Source organism: Lepidochelys olivacea (genome assembly GCF_965140295.1).
Source record: "Lepidochelys olivacea isolate rLepOli2 genome assembly, chromosome: 14".
Taxonomy (NCBI): Eukaryota; Metazoa; Chordata; order Testudines; family Cheloniidae; genus Lepidochelys; species Lepidochelys olivacea.
This window is the reverse complement of record NC_140424.1, coordinates 34,570,492-34,587,898: the sequence shown is the minus strand read 5'-3', so window position 1 is coordinate 34,587,898 and position 17,407 is coordinate 34,570,492. Positions and strand designations below refer to the sequence as shown.

Below are 17,407 nucleotides of genomic sequence, written 5' to 3'. Positions count from 1 at the left end.
AAATTTAACCCTTCCAAACCAAGGTAAGATAAACTCACAGGAACCTCAAATCAAGACCCCAGTGGATTTTGAAGGGGATTCAGAATAAAGATCCGGTTCCAGTTCCAGACTGGGTAAAAACCCAGATGGGTATTTTTGTAGGCTTCTTTTTTTCTTTGTTTTTAGTACACGGGCATTCCAAAATTTTGGAAAGATTGAATTCACACGGATTCTGCCGGTTTGGACTGAAAATATGTGAGAATAGCTTCCAAAATTTTGATGATGTCAAAACTGAATCCAGAATCTTAGTCCTGATTCACCTTTAAAATCACAGTGTGAGTGGAGGGGGATCCCCACCCCCCACTCCCTGATACCCCCTCACCCTCGCTGCGAGCATCTCAGCAAGGAGAGGAGACGTCGTTAGAAATCATGAGATTGGCTTTAAATAATAAATGTTGGGTTCTTTTGTTTGCTGTCTGGTTTTTGAGTCTGTAGGGTGCACTTCATGTTTTTATGCTTTTCTCTGTAACCATGAGTGTGCCCTGGTGGCAAGAGGACTGGACTGTAACTAGGAGAATGAAGTGAGCTGTAGCTCATGAAAGCTTATGCTCAAATAAATTGGTTAGTCTCTAAGGTGCCACAAGTCCTCCTTTTCTTAGTTCTGTTCCTGCCTCTGCCATTGGCTTGGTGGATGACTTTGGACAGGTAATGGTGTTAGGGGGCTGTATAGTCTGCAGTCAATCAGGAAGTGAGTGGGTGGTTGGGTGTGTGGGCAGGGGGAAATGGGAACTGTGGATGGGGAAATTGGAATCATGTTTGGCTAACGGCAGGAATGGAAGAGGGAGACAGGTGTAAGGCTCTGTGGTATCAGAGCTGGGAAGAGGGACACTAAGGAAGGAAACTGGAATCATGCTTTCTGGAACTTCACCCCAATAAACATTGAATTGTTTGCACCTTTGGACTTCGGGTATTGTTGCTCTCTGTTCATGTGAGAAGGACCAGGGAAGTAAGTGGGTGAAGGAATAAGCCCCCTAACAAATGGCTTCTCTCTGTGCCTCAGTTTCCACATCTGTAAAATGGGGATAATGATTCTCACCTCCTTTATATAGTGCTTTGTGATCTATGTATGAAAAGAACTACCAAAGAGAGAGGGATAATGATTATGTAAAAGAAAATATGAAAGCTGATCTGTTGATTCAAGCAGTTGAGATTTGAAGAAAAACAACAAATATTGTGAGACAGACATTAAAAATCATAAGAAGATCCTAGCCACACTGACGTCAACGACAGAACTTAATTTCAGTGGGGCCAGGATTTCACCTTACATTGTCCAGAATTTTATCTTAACACAACATTCAAACCCTTTGAGGCTTGCCTGCTGTCTTGGCCCAGACCTTCAACTGCCGATTTACAGTAGATTAGCATCCAGTCTACCAAATGTACTTAAAACATAAGGATCTGCTATGTACAATTAATATCGCTTCATAAAATAACATGGAACTGGTTAAGATTTTGTGCCATCTGATTTACCTAATATTCACATAAAGATCATTGTAAGTGGTCACTCACTGATTCACATAAGCAGTGTCCATGTTTCCATTGAATCTTGAGCCCATTGAGTTTCGTGAGTGTAAATTCTAATGTTTCCATGCACTCACAGGTGTTAGAATCATGAAATGCCACCGAAATGTGGTGCTTTTGTGGATAGCTATCACTTTGGGCCTGGTGGAGGCTGTTTCAAAATGTTAAAGGTTATGAAAGTGATATGTACAAGGAAGATTATGTCCCCAAATCATTCTCAACCAATTTAGTTTATTCTGTGAATTCTACTTTTGTGAGACACTATGCACTTGATTAGTCTGAATATATGTATTGTTGGAATACCTAGATAGTACGATAAATTAGATTAGATAGATAGATGTGTCTGGGGACACAGAGAGAGAGAATTTTTGTTAACTGTGATCTCCATACAGTTAATTCACCTTCCTTTCCCCTGATACTTGAATAGAATTTTACTGGTAGCTTTGGTTTCTCTTGGCAAACATGGATGTTTCAAATGGAATTTCTAGATTGTGCTTCACTGGACCATCGGATCACCTGAAACAATTCGGGAAATATCATTTGATGGTTCACAAGGATAAAAGAATAATTCAAGTTACTGATTTCACAACGTACTCAACTCAGTGTACAGTGATAGCAAGACACAGAAACACAGCAATTAATGTGAATGAGGGACCTGATCACCTCATACGATATGATTTGTATTGTGCGCTTTTTGTCTAATATGCAATATAAATCCCAGGCTCATGGTTTGAGGATCTGAGTATTTAAATTAAAGACTTATTTATCCTTCCTATGGAGTGATTATCAAGTTGGGATACAAGCTTGGGTACTGATGTTACAAAGGGACATTGGACCAAATTCACATCTGGTGTAACTCACTTGACTTTGGAGAATTTGCCCTAGTTTCTCACAGGAACAGAGTGGGTGGACAAAAATCTCCTTCAACATGAGCCCTATATAAATACAAAAGAGGGATACACATTACACTTTAAAGTAAGAGGACTGCAGTTACAGTGCAATGGCCCTCTGAGCTGAGCGGTGACTGCGCCTAAGGCTGTGACTTCCTCTGCCTCCATCAGAGGGGAAGGGCCCGTCCCCCTCCCTTCACCCAGACGGGGCCGGTGGCTGAGCTGAGAACCCAGCTCCCACCCCAGAGCAACCAGCTCAGGATGGCACGAACTCTCCTTCTGCTTCTGCTGGGTAAGTGACCTCCCTCGGCCCGCATCCCTCTGTCTGTCTATCTGGAGATACCCCCGTCCAGCATCCCTCTATCCCTCTGCACCCCCATCCCCTCCCTGGAGCTCTCACCTCCTCTTCTCTTCTCTTCTCTCTCCAGATTCTCCCCAGGCTGGAGTCCCCCGCAGGTAACAACCTCTCCTCTCCTTGCTGAGAGGCTCGCAGCGAGGATGAGGGGGTATCAGGGGTGGGGATCCCCCTCCTCTCACACTGTGATGTTTGGAATTGCAAGGAAGGGGGGATCCCTGGGTGCCCCCTGTGTCATCCCCTGGGTGGGTCAGGCTGCCCCGTTCACAGGTGCCTCCTATGAACCTCCCCAGCAGCAGCTATGGTCCAGAGCCACTTCCGTGGGGGTGGAAGAGCGACCCCAGCTGATGCCTGCTTGTGGGGTCCATTTGGTGGGTCCCAGCTCTGGCCGTAGGGGAGAAGATGCCCCCATCCCCCTGGGCGCTACCTCACTGACAGCCTCAGCAGCGAGAGAGAGGTCTGGAGGGGCCATGGAGACTGACCTCCCACCTCTCCATTACAATGATTCCCCCCTGGCCAGAGGTCCGTGGGGGTGGGGCTGTGTGTGGATGGGGGGCCTCTCTCTGCTCCCAGCTCTGGGCTCCCACCCACAGAGGACTCAGGGCCGGGGGGACAGATCCAGCACCATCCAGCGGGACATTAAAAGCAGGTTCTGCAGAGACCCCAGAGGAAACGCAGTGGGTGGAAAAACTCCCCCCTCCCTTCCGCACATCTGGCCGAGCTTCCTCATGTCTCTCGGATGCCTTCTCGCTACTGAGAGGCAGGTGTGATGGTCGACTGACGGGTTCTCGCCCCTCTTCCACCACTGCCCCTGGATGGAGAGTGTGGGGTGAATACCCTAATGGGAAAGGGGTATCTTGGAGTTGAAACATTTGCATCCACAATCCTCCCTGCTTTTTGCACTATAAAGGGGCAGAAAGGAGCAAGGGGCAGTTTGGAGACCCCCTCTCCCCAGCCCCAGTTCAATGGGGGGACATGGCAGGATGTGTGGAGTGAAGAGTTTGCAGACAGTCCCTGGCTTCCGGGTGGGCGGGCAGCGAACTGTGCAGACGGTCCCTGGGTTATGGAAGCTGGGGACGGGGAGCTGGCAGATGCTCCCTGGCTGGGGGGGGGGGGGGGGGGTGAGGCGTTTGCAGACGCTCCCTGGCTGGGTTGGGTGGGGGGTGAGGCGTTTGCAGACGCTCCCTGGCTGGGTTGGGTGGGGGGTGAGGCGTTTGCAGACGCTCCCTGGCTGGGTTGGGTGGGGGGGGTGAGGCGTTTGCAGACGCTCCCTGGCTGGGTTGGGTGGGGGGTGAGGCGTTTGCAGACGCTCCCTGGCTGGGTTGGGTGGGGGGTGAGGCGTTTGCAGACGCTCCCTGGCGGGGGGCGGGGCTCCGGGGACACTTTCCCTCCCAGCCTGGCTCAGAGACCGAGCGAGAAGGTACCGGGGGTGCGGATCGGGCCCCAGTCGAGCCCCCGCCCCTGGGGGGCCTGACCCCAGCCCCCCCTTCCCCTCCGTGTCCAGGGCCCCCACCCCCTGGTCTGGGCCCATCCCCCCACTCAGGGCTTCGCCCCTGCAGAGTCTCCCCGCCCTGGCTGCGGGGCCCTGCGTGCCGGGCGGGTTTGGGGGTGTTTGGAGGGAGGTGACCCCGAAACGTTTCTGCTCCGCCCCCCCATCCACCCCCCCCTTCCCGCGCTTCTCCCTGCGTGGGTTTCCCAGTTTTCCCGTGGCGCCCGGCCGGTGTGACGACACAAATCTCAGCCCTCCCCTTTTGCACCGGGGGGCACCGGCCCTGACCTGCTCCCCACAGGCTCCTGGGGTCCGCTGGGTCCCATGAGGGGTCGGAGCTCCCCACCCCCACCCACCCCGCCCTGCGGCTCCCTCGCCCCCCAAGAAGCAGCGGCTGCAGCAGGAGCCGCCGCCTGTGAATCGGCCGAAGTTTCACGCCGACTCCCTTTCTCCGGGCGGGGAATTAGGCATCAGAGTTCAGTGCCGGGACCAACCGACCCGCCCCGCGCCCCGCTGGAGCCCTGCCCTGGCCTCAGCCCTTTCCCAGCCTAGGGAGCGCAGCCCAGAGAGGCGGTAAATACCTGCGGGGGGGACGTGGCCTGTCCTGTGGCTGGGAGTTGCAGGCAGATGAATTCAGGCGAGGAGGGAGGCTCACCTGTCTGGCGGGGGGGGGGGGGGAATTAGCTGCTGGCCCAACTCCCTGGGGGCTCGGGTGGATTCTCCATCCTGGGCCACGTGTGAAGCCGGGCGGGAGGTTTGTCTAGAAATCTGCCTACGTCCCCTGTCCCCCCCCAACATGTGATCCCAGTCTCCCCGTCCCACCTTCCAGCTGGGAATTCTCCAGGGGGCTGGAGTGGTGACGAGCAGAAACGAGGCTCGGAGAGTGGGGTTGGGAGCCCCTCTCGCTCACGGCAGCTCTGGCGTTCCTCGCCCCCATCCCACCCTCAGCTCCCCGCTCCTCCGCAGAGACTCCCTGCGCGCCTCAGAGCCAGATTTCTGCTGCGGGAGAAATCAACCGGCTGCCGCCCTCTTACCCCGTCGAAAGGCAGCAAATCCAAGGCCCAGGCCGAACGGCTCGGGGGCGTGGAGCAAGAACGCCGGGAGCCCCTGGGCAAGGCCAAGGGCTGGATTTCACCCCCGTTGCGGTGGGGGGTCTATGGCGACTGTTCCAGCCTGGGGTGAAAGCTGAGTAAATAGCAGGGCCGTGTCCCTGCCAAGAACGGCCAGGAGCTGGAGCCTGCTCCACAAACCGCTGCTTCTCTGCAGGGCGACAGTGGGGAGAAGGGCCTAGCCGGGTTAACAAACCCCCAGTGACCGAGCCGGGTCCCCTGCAACCCCTGTCACTGTTCCAGCCCCCCCACCAGGGGCTGGGGATAAAACCCAGCAGTCCTGGCTCCCAGCCCCCTCATTCTAACGCACGAGTCCCCCATCCCCCTTCATTCTGTCTGTCCGTCTGACCCCTGCACCTCTCCTTCCTTCCATCTGTCCATCCATCCCCATACACCCCCCTATGTTTCTCTCTCCATCCCCCAACTGCCAGCTGTACCCCAGTCCCTGCCTGCCCCTCCCTGCCGGGGGCTGGCGCAGTTGGGGCAGAGCCATGACTCTGATCTCAGGAGCTTGGGTCTGTGGGACTCCCTGCCACAGGACCTGGCTGAACAGAGCAGTGGGGCTGGGGTCTCAGAGCCATCGCCAAGTGTGTGGGGGGGTGTCAGGGCACCCTGTGCTCATCAGTTTCCATGGGAACCCCGTATCTCACCCCCCGACCTTCCCCTCACACAGATCCCCGACCCCGGAGCCGAGATGATGAGTTGCGGCCTCCTGACCAGCTCCAAGGAGCCGGGTGAGTCAGGGCTGCGGGGGACAGTGCCATGAGGGGGAGGGTGGCCCAATGGCCGACATGGCTCCTCCCCCCAGTGCCCGTGGGGGGGCCTGTGGCTGACGTCCCCCTCCCCGCAGTGCCCCTGCACCACGGCTCGGTGTCGGTGTTGATCCGAGGCTTTGTGGCGGACGTGGGCTGCCAGCTGCTCTGCAGGAATGAGGAGCTGGGGCCCATGGAGGCCATGTTCAAATTCCCCGTGGACGCCGAGGCGGCTGTCGACGCCTTCTAGGCCCGGCTGCAGGAGGCCTGGATCCAGGCCCAGCTCCAGGAGAAGAGACAGGTGCTGGGGGCAGGGATCCCGGGGAGGAGGGGACCGGGCTGGGGGGATCTCGGGGTGACCCCATCTCTCCCAGCAGCTGCATGAGCTGTACAGGGATGTGCTGGTCGGGGAGGGCAGGGGATCTTGGGGGACAGGGATCTCGGGGTGACCCTGTCTCTCCCGGCAGGCACGGGAGCTGTACGGGGACGGAGCCACCCGCTACGTGCTGCCGACCATGCTACACCCTCGCTACACGCCCCACAGTGAGACCCACAGATCCCCCTGCGCCTCTGCTACATGCCCCACTGTGAGACCCACATATCCCCCTGTCCCCACTCCGCGCCCTCCGGTGAGACCCACAGATCCCCTACCCCCATCACTGTGACACCAACAGACCCCTGCCCCCCCGGCACATGCCCCATGGTGAGACCCACAGATCCCCTCATACTCCCCTGTACCCCAGCTGTGTGCTTCCAGCCATGCTGCACCCCTTTTACATGCCCCATGTTGAGACCAGACCTTTAGGTGCCCTAGATCCCGCATAGCTCCCTGTACCACATAGCCCCCAGAACCCCAGCTACACACCCCACTGTGAGTGACTCCGCAGCCTATAATCCCCGAAACCTCCATAGCCCTCTACGTACCCCACAGTGAAAGACCCATATAGCCCCCATAATGCCCCATAGGCCACTACTGTGTTCCCTGTAGTAAGTGTGCCCCCCCCCCGGGTCTGCAGTCCCCATCCCAGGGTATATGACCCACCCCAGCCATCCCCAAATCCCCTGATATCCAAGCCCAATACCCCCCCAATAACTCAAACCCCCATCTTCCCCCCACTCTCCCAGCCCCCTGGCCCTCACCCCTGTGTCTCTCTCTGCAGGGTGGGATGGGGAGAACATCACCCAGGAGGTCCCACGGGTCCTCCAGGGGGAGCTGCCCTACACCCTGAGCCGAAGCGCCATGCTGCAGTCGCCCCACGGCATCGACCACGTGCTCTCCAGCTGCCCCCTCACCCCCCTGAGCTATACAGCCGGGAACCTAACCACTGCCCAGGTAAGGGCTCACCTGGACACCTGGGTCCCAGCCATCCCTGCTGGGAGGAGGGTGCTGGGGGTGGGGTAGGGGGAGGGTTCTGGGCTGAGGGGTGGGTTCCAGGGAACGGGGCTGTGGGTGGGGGGAAGGTCCCAGTGGTGAGAGATGTGGTGTAGGGCGCGGGGTGGGTCCCGAAAGGGGGAGCATGGGCCAGACTCTTTGGGTGATTGAGGGGGTGGGGGATCAAGCGACAGCAACTGATCTGGGGAATTTCCCAATTTCTCTGGGGAAAATCTGGACAGGCTGAAATGTGACAGTTTGGGGATGAAATCCCTGGCAGTCGCTGGGCTCTGTAAGTCTTTAGTGTCTGGGATTTTCCCTCTCCTTGTTTCTCAGTGGAAGTAAATGGAGGTGGGGGGACCAGGAAAATGTCACCCCCAAATTGGAAAGATTTAGACTCCCCCAAAATGTCAAACTTTTGCAATTTTTCACCAGGAAAAGCCAAGTTCCCACGTTGGCCTTTGGGGTTGTTTTTCCTTCTCTTTTGTCCACCTAATCCGGGGGGGCCCAGCCAGCGTTCCCAGGGTCTGCCCCTCACCCCGTCTCCATTGGGGGGTGCCGAGCCGGGCGCGAGAGCCAGCGGGACCTTGCCCCCCCCCCCCGGAACCGTGTGGAGGTGACTGTGTGTCTGTCGCCCCCCAGGTGTCGCTGGCCCAGGCCCCCCCGTGGGACAGGGAGTTGGAGCTGCTGGTGTATTACACGGAGCCACCCAAACCCTATGGGTGCAAGAAGGGGCAGAGTTAAGGATGACTGTGGTGGGGTTAAGGGTGCAGAAGAGCAGGTTAAGGACACCCATGGAGGGACAGAGTTAAGGCCACACAGAGGGTGACCGTTAAGGCTGTTGTCTGTCCCCCAGCCTGGACAGGCCATGTTGCTGTTCTGTACCCACAATCCTGTGCCAGCCCCATCTCCCTGTGTCTCTCCCCAGAGCGGGCACCAGAGGACTCTCCCTTGCTGAGGCTGGTGTCTCTGCAAAATGCCGACGTCTTGTGGAACCTGGACCCCTGGCTGGCTGCTGTGCTGAGGGTGAGCGAGACCGACGCCAGGGGGAGGATACCCAGTGAGGTGAGCGGGGGTGCAGAGGAGAGGGGAGAGATCTGGGGCAGGTGCCATTGATTGGGCCTGTTCTCTGCTCCCAGATGAGATTGGTGGCGACCCATTCGGGGTGGGGGGGAGTCTGAGGGTGACTGGACTAAAGGACCCCTGAACCTGGAGCCCAGTGGGCGAGACGGGCCCAGATCGGGGGGCTGGGAACCCCCTAACAGGGTCGGAGCATTGGATCGAGGGGGCCCAGGGCCAGATGGAGGCGCCCAAGTTGGGCCCTGTCTCAGGCCATCTCTCTACTCCCTGGACATGGCACTGGGCATCTGGGTAGAGGGTCCACAGTGCTGGAGCGGGGGCTATAGGAACCCTCCAAGTCGGGGTGGGGGGATGGAGTAGGGGGTCCCTAGGGAAGGGGGAGGGCTGGGTGAGGGCTGGAGGTCAGGGGAGGGGGCCAGGCTGGGCGCTTACTCAGGCTGTCTCTATCCTGCCCCCACAGGACGTGACCCCCAGCATCTGGGCCATGGTGCTGGCCATGGTCTGGCTGCACGACTGGGCCGTGGGGTAGCGTGACGAGTCAAGATGCTGGAGGCCAAGGCTGTGGTCTGGGTGCAGGACTGAACAGATGAGAGGGGGCCTGGTGGGTGGGGGGCAGGGACAGTGTCCAAGGTCTCGACCCTGAGAGTCCCTGCCCCATGGGGCCCCTGAGCCTGGGCCCCAGGAACCTCCATCCTCATGGCCCAGATCCATGAGCCTGCCCCCCATGTCCTATAGCCCAGCCCCCTTCAGGGCCCTGAGAGCCTGTGCCCCATGGGTCCCCATTCCTGAGATTCCTGCCCCCCAGGACCCCACAGCCCAACCCTCGAGAGCCCCCGTCCCCAGCCTCTCCCCATCCCAATCCCAGCACCCTTCCGGGGTTTCCATGCCCCGCCCCCCAGCACCTTTACTTCCCAGCTTCCCAACCCCCACACCAGTCCCCCACGTGCTGTGAGCTCTGTTCCCTTTGCCCCCTGGCCCTCCCCTCGTTCCCCGGGCTGGTGTCTCTCCAGTGCCCCCCTCTCATTTCAGGGGCCTGGCTGAGCAAGTGCCTGGAAGCTGCCAACGCCCTGCTGGGCTGCAGCGTTGGCCCTGCCATCTTCGGGCTCTGAGCCCCCTCCAGGATCCCCGCACCCACTCCCCAAACTACCCTGGGCGTCCAACTGGGAGCCCGAGGGCCAGCCGGGGACACTGGGTGCAGACCCACGTGGCCGGCCTGTGCCCAGCCCGGAGCAAACCCCCAGCTGGGATCCCATCTCTGCCACCAGTTCGGATGCATCTGCCTCCCACTGGCTGAAGAGGAGCGATGGCTGCCCCCCGGTTCCACCCCACTCTGACCCACTCTTGAGTAACCCCCACGCTGCTCACAGCCGCCGCCTCCTCTCTGCATTGTGGGGGAGTCCTTGGGATCGCCTGCATCAATGTCGCACATCTCTTCCCTTTTTACAAATGACTGAGGGGTCCCTCTGTAAACAGCCCCCGGCCCCCACCCCAGAGGTGGCTGCACTGACCTCGCCCTGCATGAGCCATCCAGTGTCAACCTAGTCCCATCTGCACGGAGTTCAGCTACTGGACAGCCAGCCAGACCAACAGGATCTTTGCTTGTCCAAACATGACCTCCTTTTGTCGTAATGGCAGTTTTCTCTTCGCTAGACAATCCTGAACGCACACACGAGCACAGTGATTGGCTTAATTCTTCATTTCCTCTCTGCCTAGGTCCAGACTAGAGCTGGTCAGACATTTTCCAGCTGAACAATGCTGTGTTGGCAAGTGCAATTCCGTGGTGAAGGCTGAAAGGTGGAATCAGGCAGCAGATGGAGGAAGCTTGCCCCGTGCTGCGTGTTGTGAATCCCTCCCCGTTCACCAGCTGCTGAATTCTCTACCACAGGAAGAAATGCTTCAAAACCTGACCGTCCATCTCGACGGTTAATGCTCACGCTGTGTCCATCCTGGGCAGCACCGGGCCCTTCTCAAGACATCCTGGGACTCAAGCAAATGATGAAAGACCTCAGCTGGTTAATTCCCTGGAAAGAAAGTGCTGTTTTTATCAAGAAACTGCAGGAACATACGGAAGAAGCAAACAGTTTTCCCATTTCATGTTAACCAGCACTGACCCCCTTTGAACAGCTTTCACCATATGACTCTGAGCTGGGTGGTGTCCCTATTTCAGCCTTTCCGTGTCTGAGAAGGCAACTCAGCAAATTCAATTTACAGCCACATTGCGCAGCGACTCCAGGGAAGGATTAAGATACCAGGTAATGGATTAATTGCCTTAAGGCCTGAAGGAATGCTGCCCTGGGACTGAGATTTCCCCAAAGGCCAGACGGAATTCGGAGATCTTAATTCTCACTTCCCGCTGTGAATAGTGGAACTTCAATACCAGCGGTGACACCCTGGTCCATTGAAATCAAAGGCAGTTTTGTCTTCGACTTCAGCGGGCACAGTATTTCAGCCCATATTACGAGGCTTTTGCAAATTAAACCCTGTGGCTGGGATTTTGGAAGAAGTGGTTGAGGCACCCAGTTCCAGAGGATTTGTCCTCTTTGAAAATCCCAACCCATTATCCTGTTCCAAACCCAATGAAGTCAGAGGAAAGGCTCTTTTCAATGGGAGCTGGTTCCCCAGCTCTCTCTGAAACTCCAGCCGGAGTAAGTCTTTCCAGTGGTCTTTAGATAAACTCCGTTGGTAGCAGCTGATTGCCTAGCTCCCTTCGGCGCCTTTGGATATCCCAGCTTCTAGCTGACTCCAGTGGACTTTGAAGCAGAGCCAGTCTGTATACCTGAGCCTTTAGATAGATAGAAAATCCACACACAGAATAACAAAATAAAAGCATACGACCATCTGTACTCACACATATGTGACCATAAACAGCCTCACGTACTGTAGCACACCCATTAATGTATGAACCCTCCAGTCTGTAATGCCCCATCCGTTCCTGTCTGGTCCTGGGTCCGAGGTCCTCTCCTTGGCTCTGGCTGGGCTTGGCATGCTAGCGACGAGAGCAGGGGACTGGCCCATGGCGTCCCCGGGTTCTGTTTTGGTTCCTGGAGGCAAATGTGGCCTAGTGGGTTGAGTAGGGGGGACTGGGACTCAGGACTTCTGGCTTCTACTGTGGTAAAAGCATCACAGAGAAACCATAATAAAGACAAGAAACCGATGTAAACACACTGAGCATAGCAGGAGTCACCCGTCAGTCGTATGGGGCCCCAGCAGGTCAGAGTCTTTCCAATGCTTCCACCAGCCCACAAGGTCCTGTCCGTAGATGGGTCCGAGTCAGTTCAAGCTCATCCTTTCAGAGCAAAAGTCCTTTCTTTGTTTCCTCGTTTCTGGAAAAGCCAGCTTGACCCAATGTGTACGAACCCCCCTGAGGGCGTGGAACTTCTGTTGAGCGGATCAGTCTGCGGTGGGGTGTCTACACTGCATTGTAAACCCAGGCTTGTGGACTCGGTGTTTCCAAGCCCGTGCTTGAGTGTCCACGCTTCATTGGAAGCCTGGGTTTACAGTGCTGGACCTGGGTCTTGGTTAGCTGTGCTAACATGTCCATACTGCACTGTGCAGACTTGGGTCTGCGGCTTGACCCGCGTCCACACTGCACAATGACAGGGCTTGGACCCGAGTCTCAGTGGGAGTCAGGCTCTGACCCATCCCCCGAGCAGCATCCTAGGACCCTGGCCCTGAGTGCTTCCTGCGCTGAGTCAGACTGACCTGTGTGCACGCAGAAGGGGGCCTTGGGCTCAGACATGAGTCAGAGCCCGGGCATAGGGTGCAGTGTAGACATAGATGGTGAGTTGCTTTGCTTTACTCACCCCTCCCCTGGTATTTTTGGTTCCTGGAGGAGCTGGCATAGCCCTCCCCCATGGAGTTATGTACAATTCCTGGCCCACAATGATACATAAACTTAATACAGTGTGGTCACCAAAATATTGATGGGGTGCGCTATCTAAGACTGGCCTGCAGAGAGTATCCCAGTGATGCACTGGATTGGGGAACATAGGGATGAGAATTGAACTCAGCACCCATCACCTAATTATAGCGTGACCTTGGGTAAGTTACTTCATTGCTTTGTGCCTCAGTTTCCCCTTTGAAAAATAGGGATGAGGGTGATATTCCCACTTACAGCTGTGCTATGAGATAACTTGAAAAATACTTGGGAGTCAGATACGACAGTGCTGGGTGAGGTATAATGCCTAGGGTAGATACATGAAGGGTAACATCTTGGTCAGTTACTGAAGCAGAAATAGTTCTGAGCAAGAAACTTCACTTATCAAATGTATATTTCACACCTCCTCTTGGAATAAATCCTTTAATCTTTGAGTCAGCGAGAGTAAACCTAGACCATCCCTGACAGGTGTTTGTCCAACCTGGTTTTAAAAACCTCCAGTGATGGGGATTCCACAACCTCCCTTGGAAGCCTGTTCCAGAGCTCGATTACCCTGAGAGAGAGAGAGAGAGTTTTTCCTAATATCCAACCTGAATCTCCGTTGCTGCTTCTCCTCCCTTCAGTGGCAATGGAGAAAAATGGATCACCGTCCTCTTCAGAACAGCCCTTCGCTTATTGGAAGCCTGTTGTCGGGTCCCCCTCAGTCTTCTGGTCTCAAGGCGAAACATGCCCAGTATTTTAACCTTTCCTCACAGGTCAGGTTTTCTAACTCTTTGGTCATTTTTGTTGCTCTCCTCTGGACTCTCTCCAATGTGTCCACATCTTTCCTTAAGTGTGGTGCCAAGAACCGGACACAGTACTCCAGCTGCGGCCTCGCCAGGGCCGAGTAGAGCAGGACAGTTACCTCCCGCGTCTTACGTACGACCCTCCTGTTAATACAGCCCAGAATGCGACCAGTGCTAGGGCCTGTGTTACACACGAGGGAAGATGAGATGGTCCCATAGTTTCCAAGGCCAGAAGAGACCAGGGAGTCATCCCCTCCCGTCCAGTCCCTATAATGCTGCTTCCCTCTCATTCCTTATCCTTTGCTGCCCTCTGGTGACCGCATGAAGCAGCCAGAATTTCATGGAGGTCTGCTGTATTCTCCATCTTTTCTCTTTACCGGTTCGCTTCCAAATACTTCCCATTTGTCAGTCAAAACTCCTGAGCAGCAAGGGTTGGTTGGGGCGCTTGGACTGTGGATGGGATCGCAGTGCCCCAGGCACCCGCCGAGATTTGCCTTTGTATTAAGTCACCAGCAGGAAACGCACGTAGGCCCCAATTCTGGTGAGACAGGGCCAATGGGAGGTTGGCCTTTGATCTCAGTGGGGACAGGTTTTGCCCCCACTGTCTGTCTAGGTAGGTAAATGCCTCTGAGCACTGTCGTGTCTGAGGACACGCAGGGAGGAGATGAGTCCAGTGGAGCTACGGTCGGGTCACACCACCTGGGGATCTGCCTAGTGACTCCAATGGAGCGACGGCTGATTGGCTCCAGCTGAGGATCTGGCCCACAGAGTTTAAGGTTGATATTTTCCAATCCTGACAAGGTGATTTGGACACACAATTCCCATCACATTTAGTTTGAAAACATCAACCTACGCGACGCGCTCAGTGCCACACAGGGCGTCTGGGGCAAAGCCAGGAACTGAGCTGGGAGTTCCGAGGGCCAGTCCAATGCCTCCAACACACGCTCAGCCGTCACCGCCACGCTGGGGTCCGTGGGTGAGGGTCTCAGGCCTGTGCTATGCCCAGAACAGACTATATCCCAGGGGTCCCTTCCGGCCTTGGAACAGCTGGGAATCTATGAGTCTCCTGGCAAAACAGTGATCCGTGGCTGTTCAAAACAATCGTTTAGCATTAAGCGTCCTGCTCCTCAATGAAATTCATAGAATATCAGGAGTGGAAGGGACCTCAGGAGGTCATCTAGTCCAACCCCCTGCTCAAAGCAGGCCAATCCCCAATTTTTGCCCCAGTTCCCTAGATGGCCCCCTCAAGGATTGAACTCACAACCCTGGGCTTAGCAGGCCAATGCTCCAACCACTGAGCTATTGCAACCTCTGCTTTTCCCAAATGAACAGGTTTAGGAAGATTGATTTGTGGCCAACATTTTCAAATTGGGGGACCTAAAATTAATAATAATTAGGCACCTAAATCTGACTGAATTTCAATGGGATTTGGACATCTAGCTTCTATAAAGCTGCTTTCAAAGTGCCAAAGTTAGTTCTCATCTGGCACAACAGTAGACCTCAGCCCCAGCCCCATCTGGCGAAACTGAGGCACAGAGAGGAGATGGGTCACACTGTCAAAAGCATCTAATCCTAGTATCCAGAGGGACAGGTTTTTAAAGGTATTTAGGTGCTTTGTGGAATTTTCACAAGTGCTTAAAGAAGTTAGATGCCTAACTCCCCTAGAAATGAAGAGAAATTGGGCATCCAGATCCCTTCGGCAGTTTGAAAATCTTAGCCTTAACGTCTCTGTTTTAGTCTGGGTGTGTTTTTCAGGATTGCTGGGCAGCCCTGGCTCCCAGACAGGTCACTGAGAAATGCAGGTGCCCAACATACCTACAAGTCTGGCCACTTTGATTAGTAGGGCTTTTTGCTGGCTAACTTTAGGCACCTGAGTTTGAAAACTTTTGCCTAAGTGATTTGGCTGAGGTCGCAAAGAAAGTCCAGGCCCTCTGATATTAAAGCTACGGTCTCTGGATCCCCATCACGTGCTCCAAACTATTCTTATGAATTCTTCTTCTTCTCCAAACTTACACCAGTGAGACCAAGGTTAGAAACTGACCTCTGGAGACAAATCAGGGTGTCAGGTGCCCTAATGCATTAGCTCTACTTCAGTCACGGAAGGTGAATTCTGATTCACACTATGAAGACCCAGGTCTATAACAGAAGTTTAACATTTTGGTGATATATTGCTCTGTGTGCATGTGTATATGTGAGGAAGGGGGAATTTTTGGTAATATTTTTATGACCTCACTATGTGCCTCGGTTTCCCCTCTATGGCACGTGGTTACCCAGTGCGGGGAAAAGGACTCCGTGTGTTTTCAGGAAAGGCTAAAAGACAGAGGAGTGTGCCTGTCAGCTCCCTGTCTGGGTGGCATGAAGAGTCGTTAAGAAACTGTTTGAAACTGACCCAGATGAACAAGGGGGCCAGTGAGACAATGCCAGCGCTGCCTGGATTTCCCCCCTTCTCACAGGGAAGCTGAGCAAAGACACACACCTGCCAGCTGGAGAACGGAGGACTGGGAAGGGGTGAGCTGGGGGGTGAGAGGTGACTTCTGAACACTCTCTCTCCTGGGAACTGATTACAGAGGTTAGACAGACACACAGACACAGCCTGGACATGGGGTTCACTCCGGCTGGGCGGGGCCCCGGGCTGACCAGAACGGACGATGTTTTCACCTTCATTTCTCTGTGCTAACCTAAGAGCTTCCAAGGCTGTGACCACGTGACTAATAAACCCGACTGTTTTGCACAAGCTGCCCGAGTGTCACTGTGAATCCTGGGGGAGGCGCCTGGGTCCCTGCACATCTCTCTCAGAGGGTCAGTCCAGGAGGTGGTGATGCCACAGGGCTTCTCCTGAAGGGAGAGTGAGACCCTTTGGGGGTCTGGCCCATTGAAGGGGATCCACCAAGGGACTGTTCCAAAGCTGGGGGCGCAGCACCGATCCTGTGGATCTGGGACAGTGTGTGTGTGAGGGTGTTCCCCCTGCCGGAGGCTGTGGGATCTCCTGTGTATTTGTGTGTGTGTGTTTTGTTGTTGTCCCCTGCTGGAGGGAATGAGACCTGCTCAGTGTGTGGGTGCGGGTGCATGCATCCCTGCTGTCCTCTTCTCTCGCTCAGGTGTGGGAGGCGGGATGCGTATTTCCCTTCTGCGCCCTCTCGGAAGGAAGGACACTTGTTCTGTGAGAGTGGGTGGGTGAGAGGGGAGAAGTGCAAGCTGCTTTGTGAGGCATGGAGACAGCTCAGTTCTGGCCTGGGCCTGGCCTGGCAGGGGCTGCCGGAGCTCAGAACTCCACAGAAATACCAGAGCTCTGAGGACGCAGGGCCTGGGCCAGGCTCCTTCGCCTGCGTGCTGCAGACAGGGCAGGAGCAGTGCAGGAGGAGAGCTGCCAGTCAGAACTGTGGTGCATTGACAGAGCTCTGGTGGGGGGTGGACTTGGATCGCAGAGGGTCAGGACGGACGGGAACTGTCAGCGCTGTGTGTTTGGGGCAGGGCAGCAATGACAGCTCCTTGCTGTGATGTATGGGCAGCGTCAGGACGGGCACAACAGGGGTATTGTCAGTCAGGGCTGAGATCCCTCAGCAGAGCTGTCAGGGAGTCAGGGCTGGGACCGCAGGGGGCTGCAGGTCGGGATGGAGGGGCAGCAGCACAGCTGTGTGTGTGTGAGCCCAGAGATGGAACGGGGTGGGGAAAAAGGGGGCTGTGGGTTAGGACTGAGGACATCAGCAAAGGTAGGGGTTGCGGGCAGGACAGCAATGCCCGTCAGTCACTGAGGTCTAGAAACCCGGAATTGCCTTTTGCTCAGTGCCCCTGGGCTGTGACGCCTTTGCTAACCTCGTGGGAAACTGAGGTTTGTTTACATGTCTGTTTCACTGCAGCCCCTCCCCCCCAGCCCCTCACATTCCCTAACTACCTGAGGGTCTGATGGAATTTACGAAGGGGGGGGATCACCTGTCACAGGTACTGGGAATGAACGGCTTGACTGCTTTGGCTTTACCCATCAGGGCTATCTGCATAGGAACAGGCCCGTCCCTTCCTTTGTCTAACTTTAATCAATGCCTCTGACTTTCTGTTCTAATCAGCCCCCATGAGACTGCCACCGAGACTGGCATTTCCCGGCAGTGTTGCCATTTTGATGGCCCGCGGCGGGACCCATTAA

The 17,407-nt window shown here is 55.6% G+C and overlaps 2 protein-coding genes across 2 annotated transcripts in view; one reads left to right on the top strand and one right to left on the bottom strand.

Moving 5' to 3' along the window:
- Positions 1-17,407, bottom strand: part of LOC311530631 (C-type lectin domain family 2 member D-like) — a gene marked incomplete at both ends in the record, with an annotated part of 432,554 nt that overhangs the window by 137,418 nt on the left and 277,729 nt on the right.
- LOC311530642 (uncharacterized protein) lies at positions 4,151-16,003 on the top strand. Its single transcript, XM_084647467.1, has 7 exons — positions 4,151-4,225; positions 6,077-6,137; positions 6,623-6,698; positions 7,316-7,488; positions 8,456-8,592; positions 9,068-9,208; positions 10,321-16,003. The coding sequence occupies exons 2-6, from the start codon at positions 6,098-6,100 to the stop codon at positions 9,134-9,136; spliced, it is 495 nt and encodes a 164-aa protein (XP_084503593.1). The 5' UTR covers positions 4,151-4,225; positions 6,077-6,097; the 3' UTR covers positions 9,137-9,208; positions 10,321-16,003.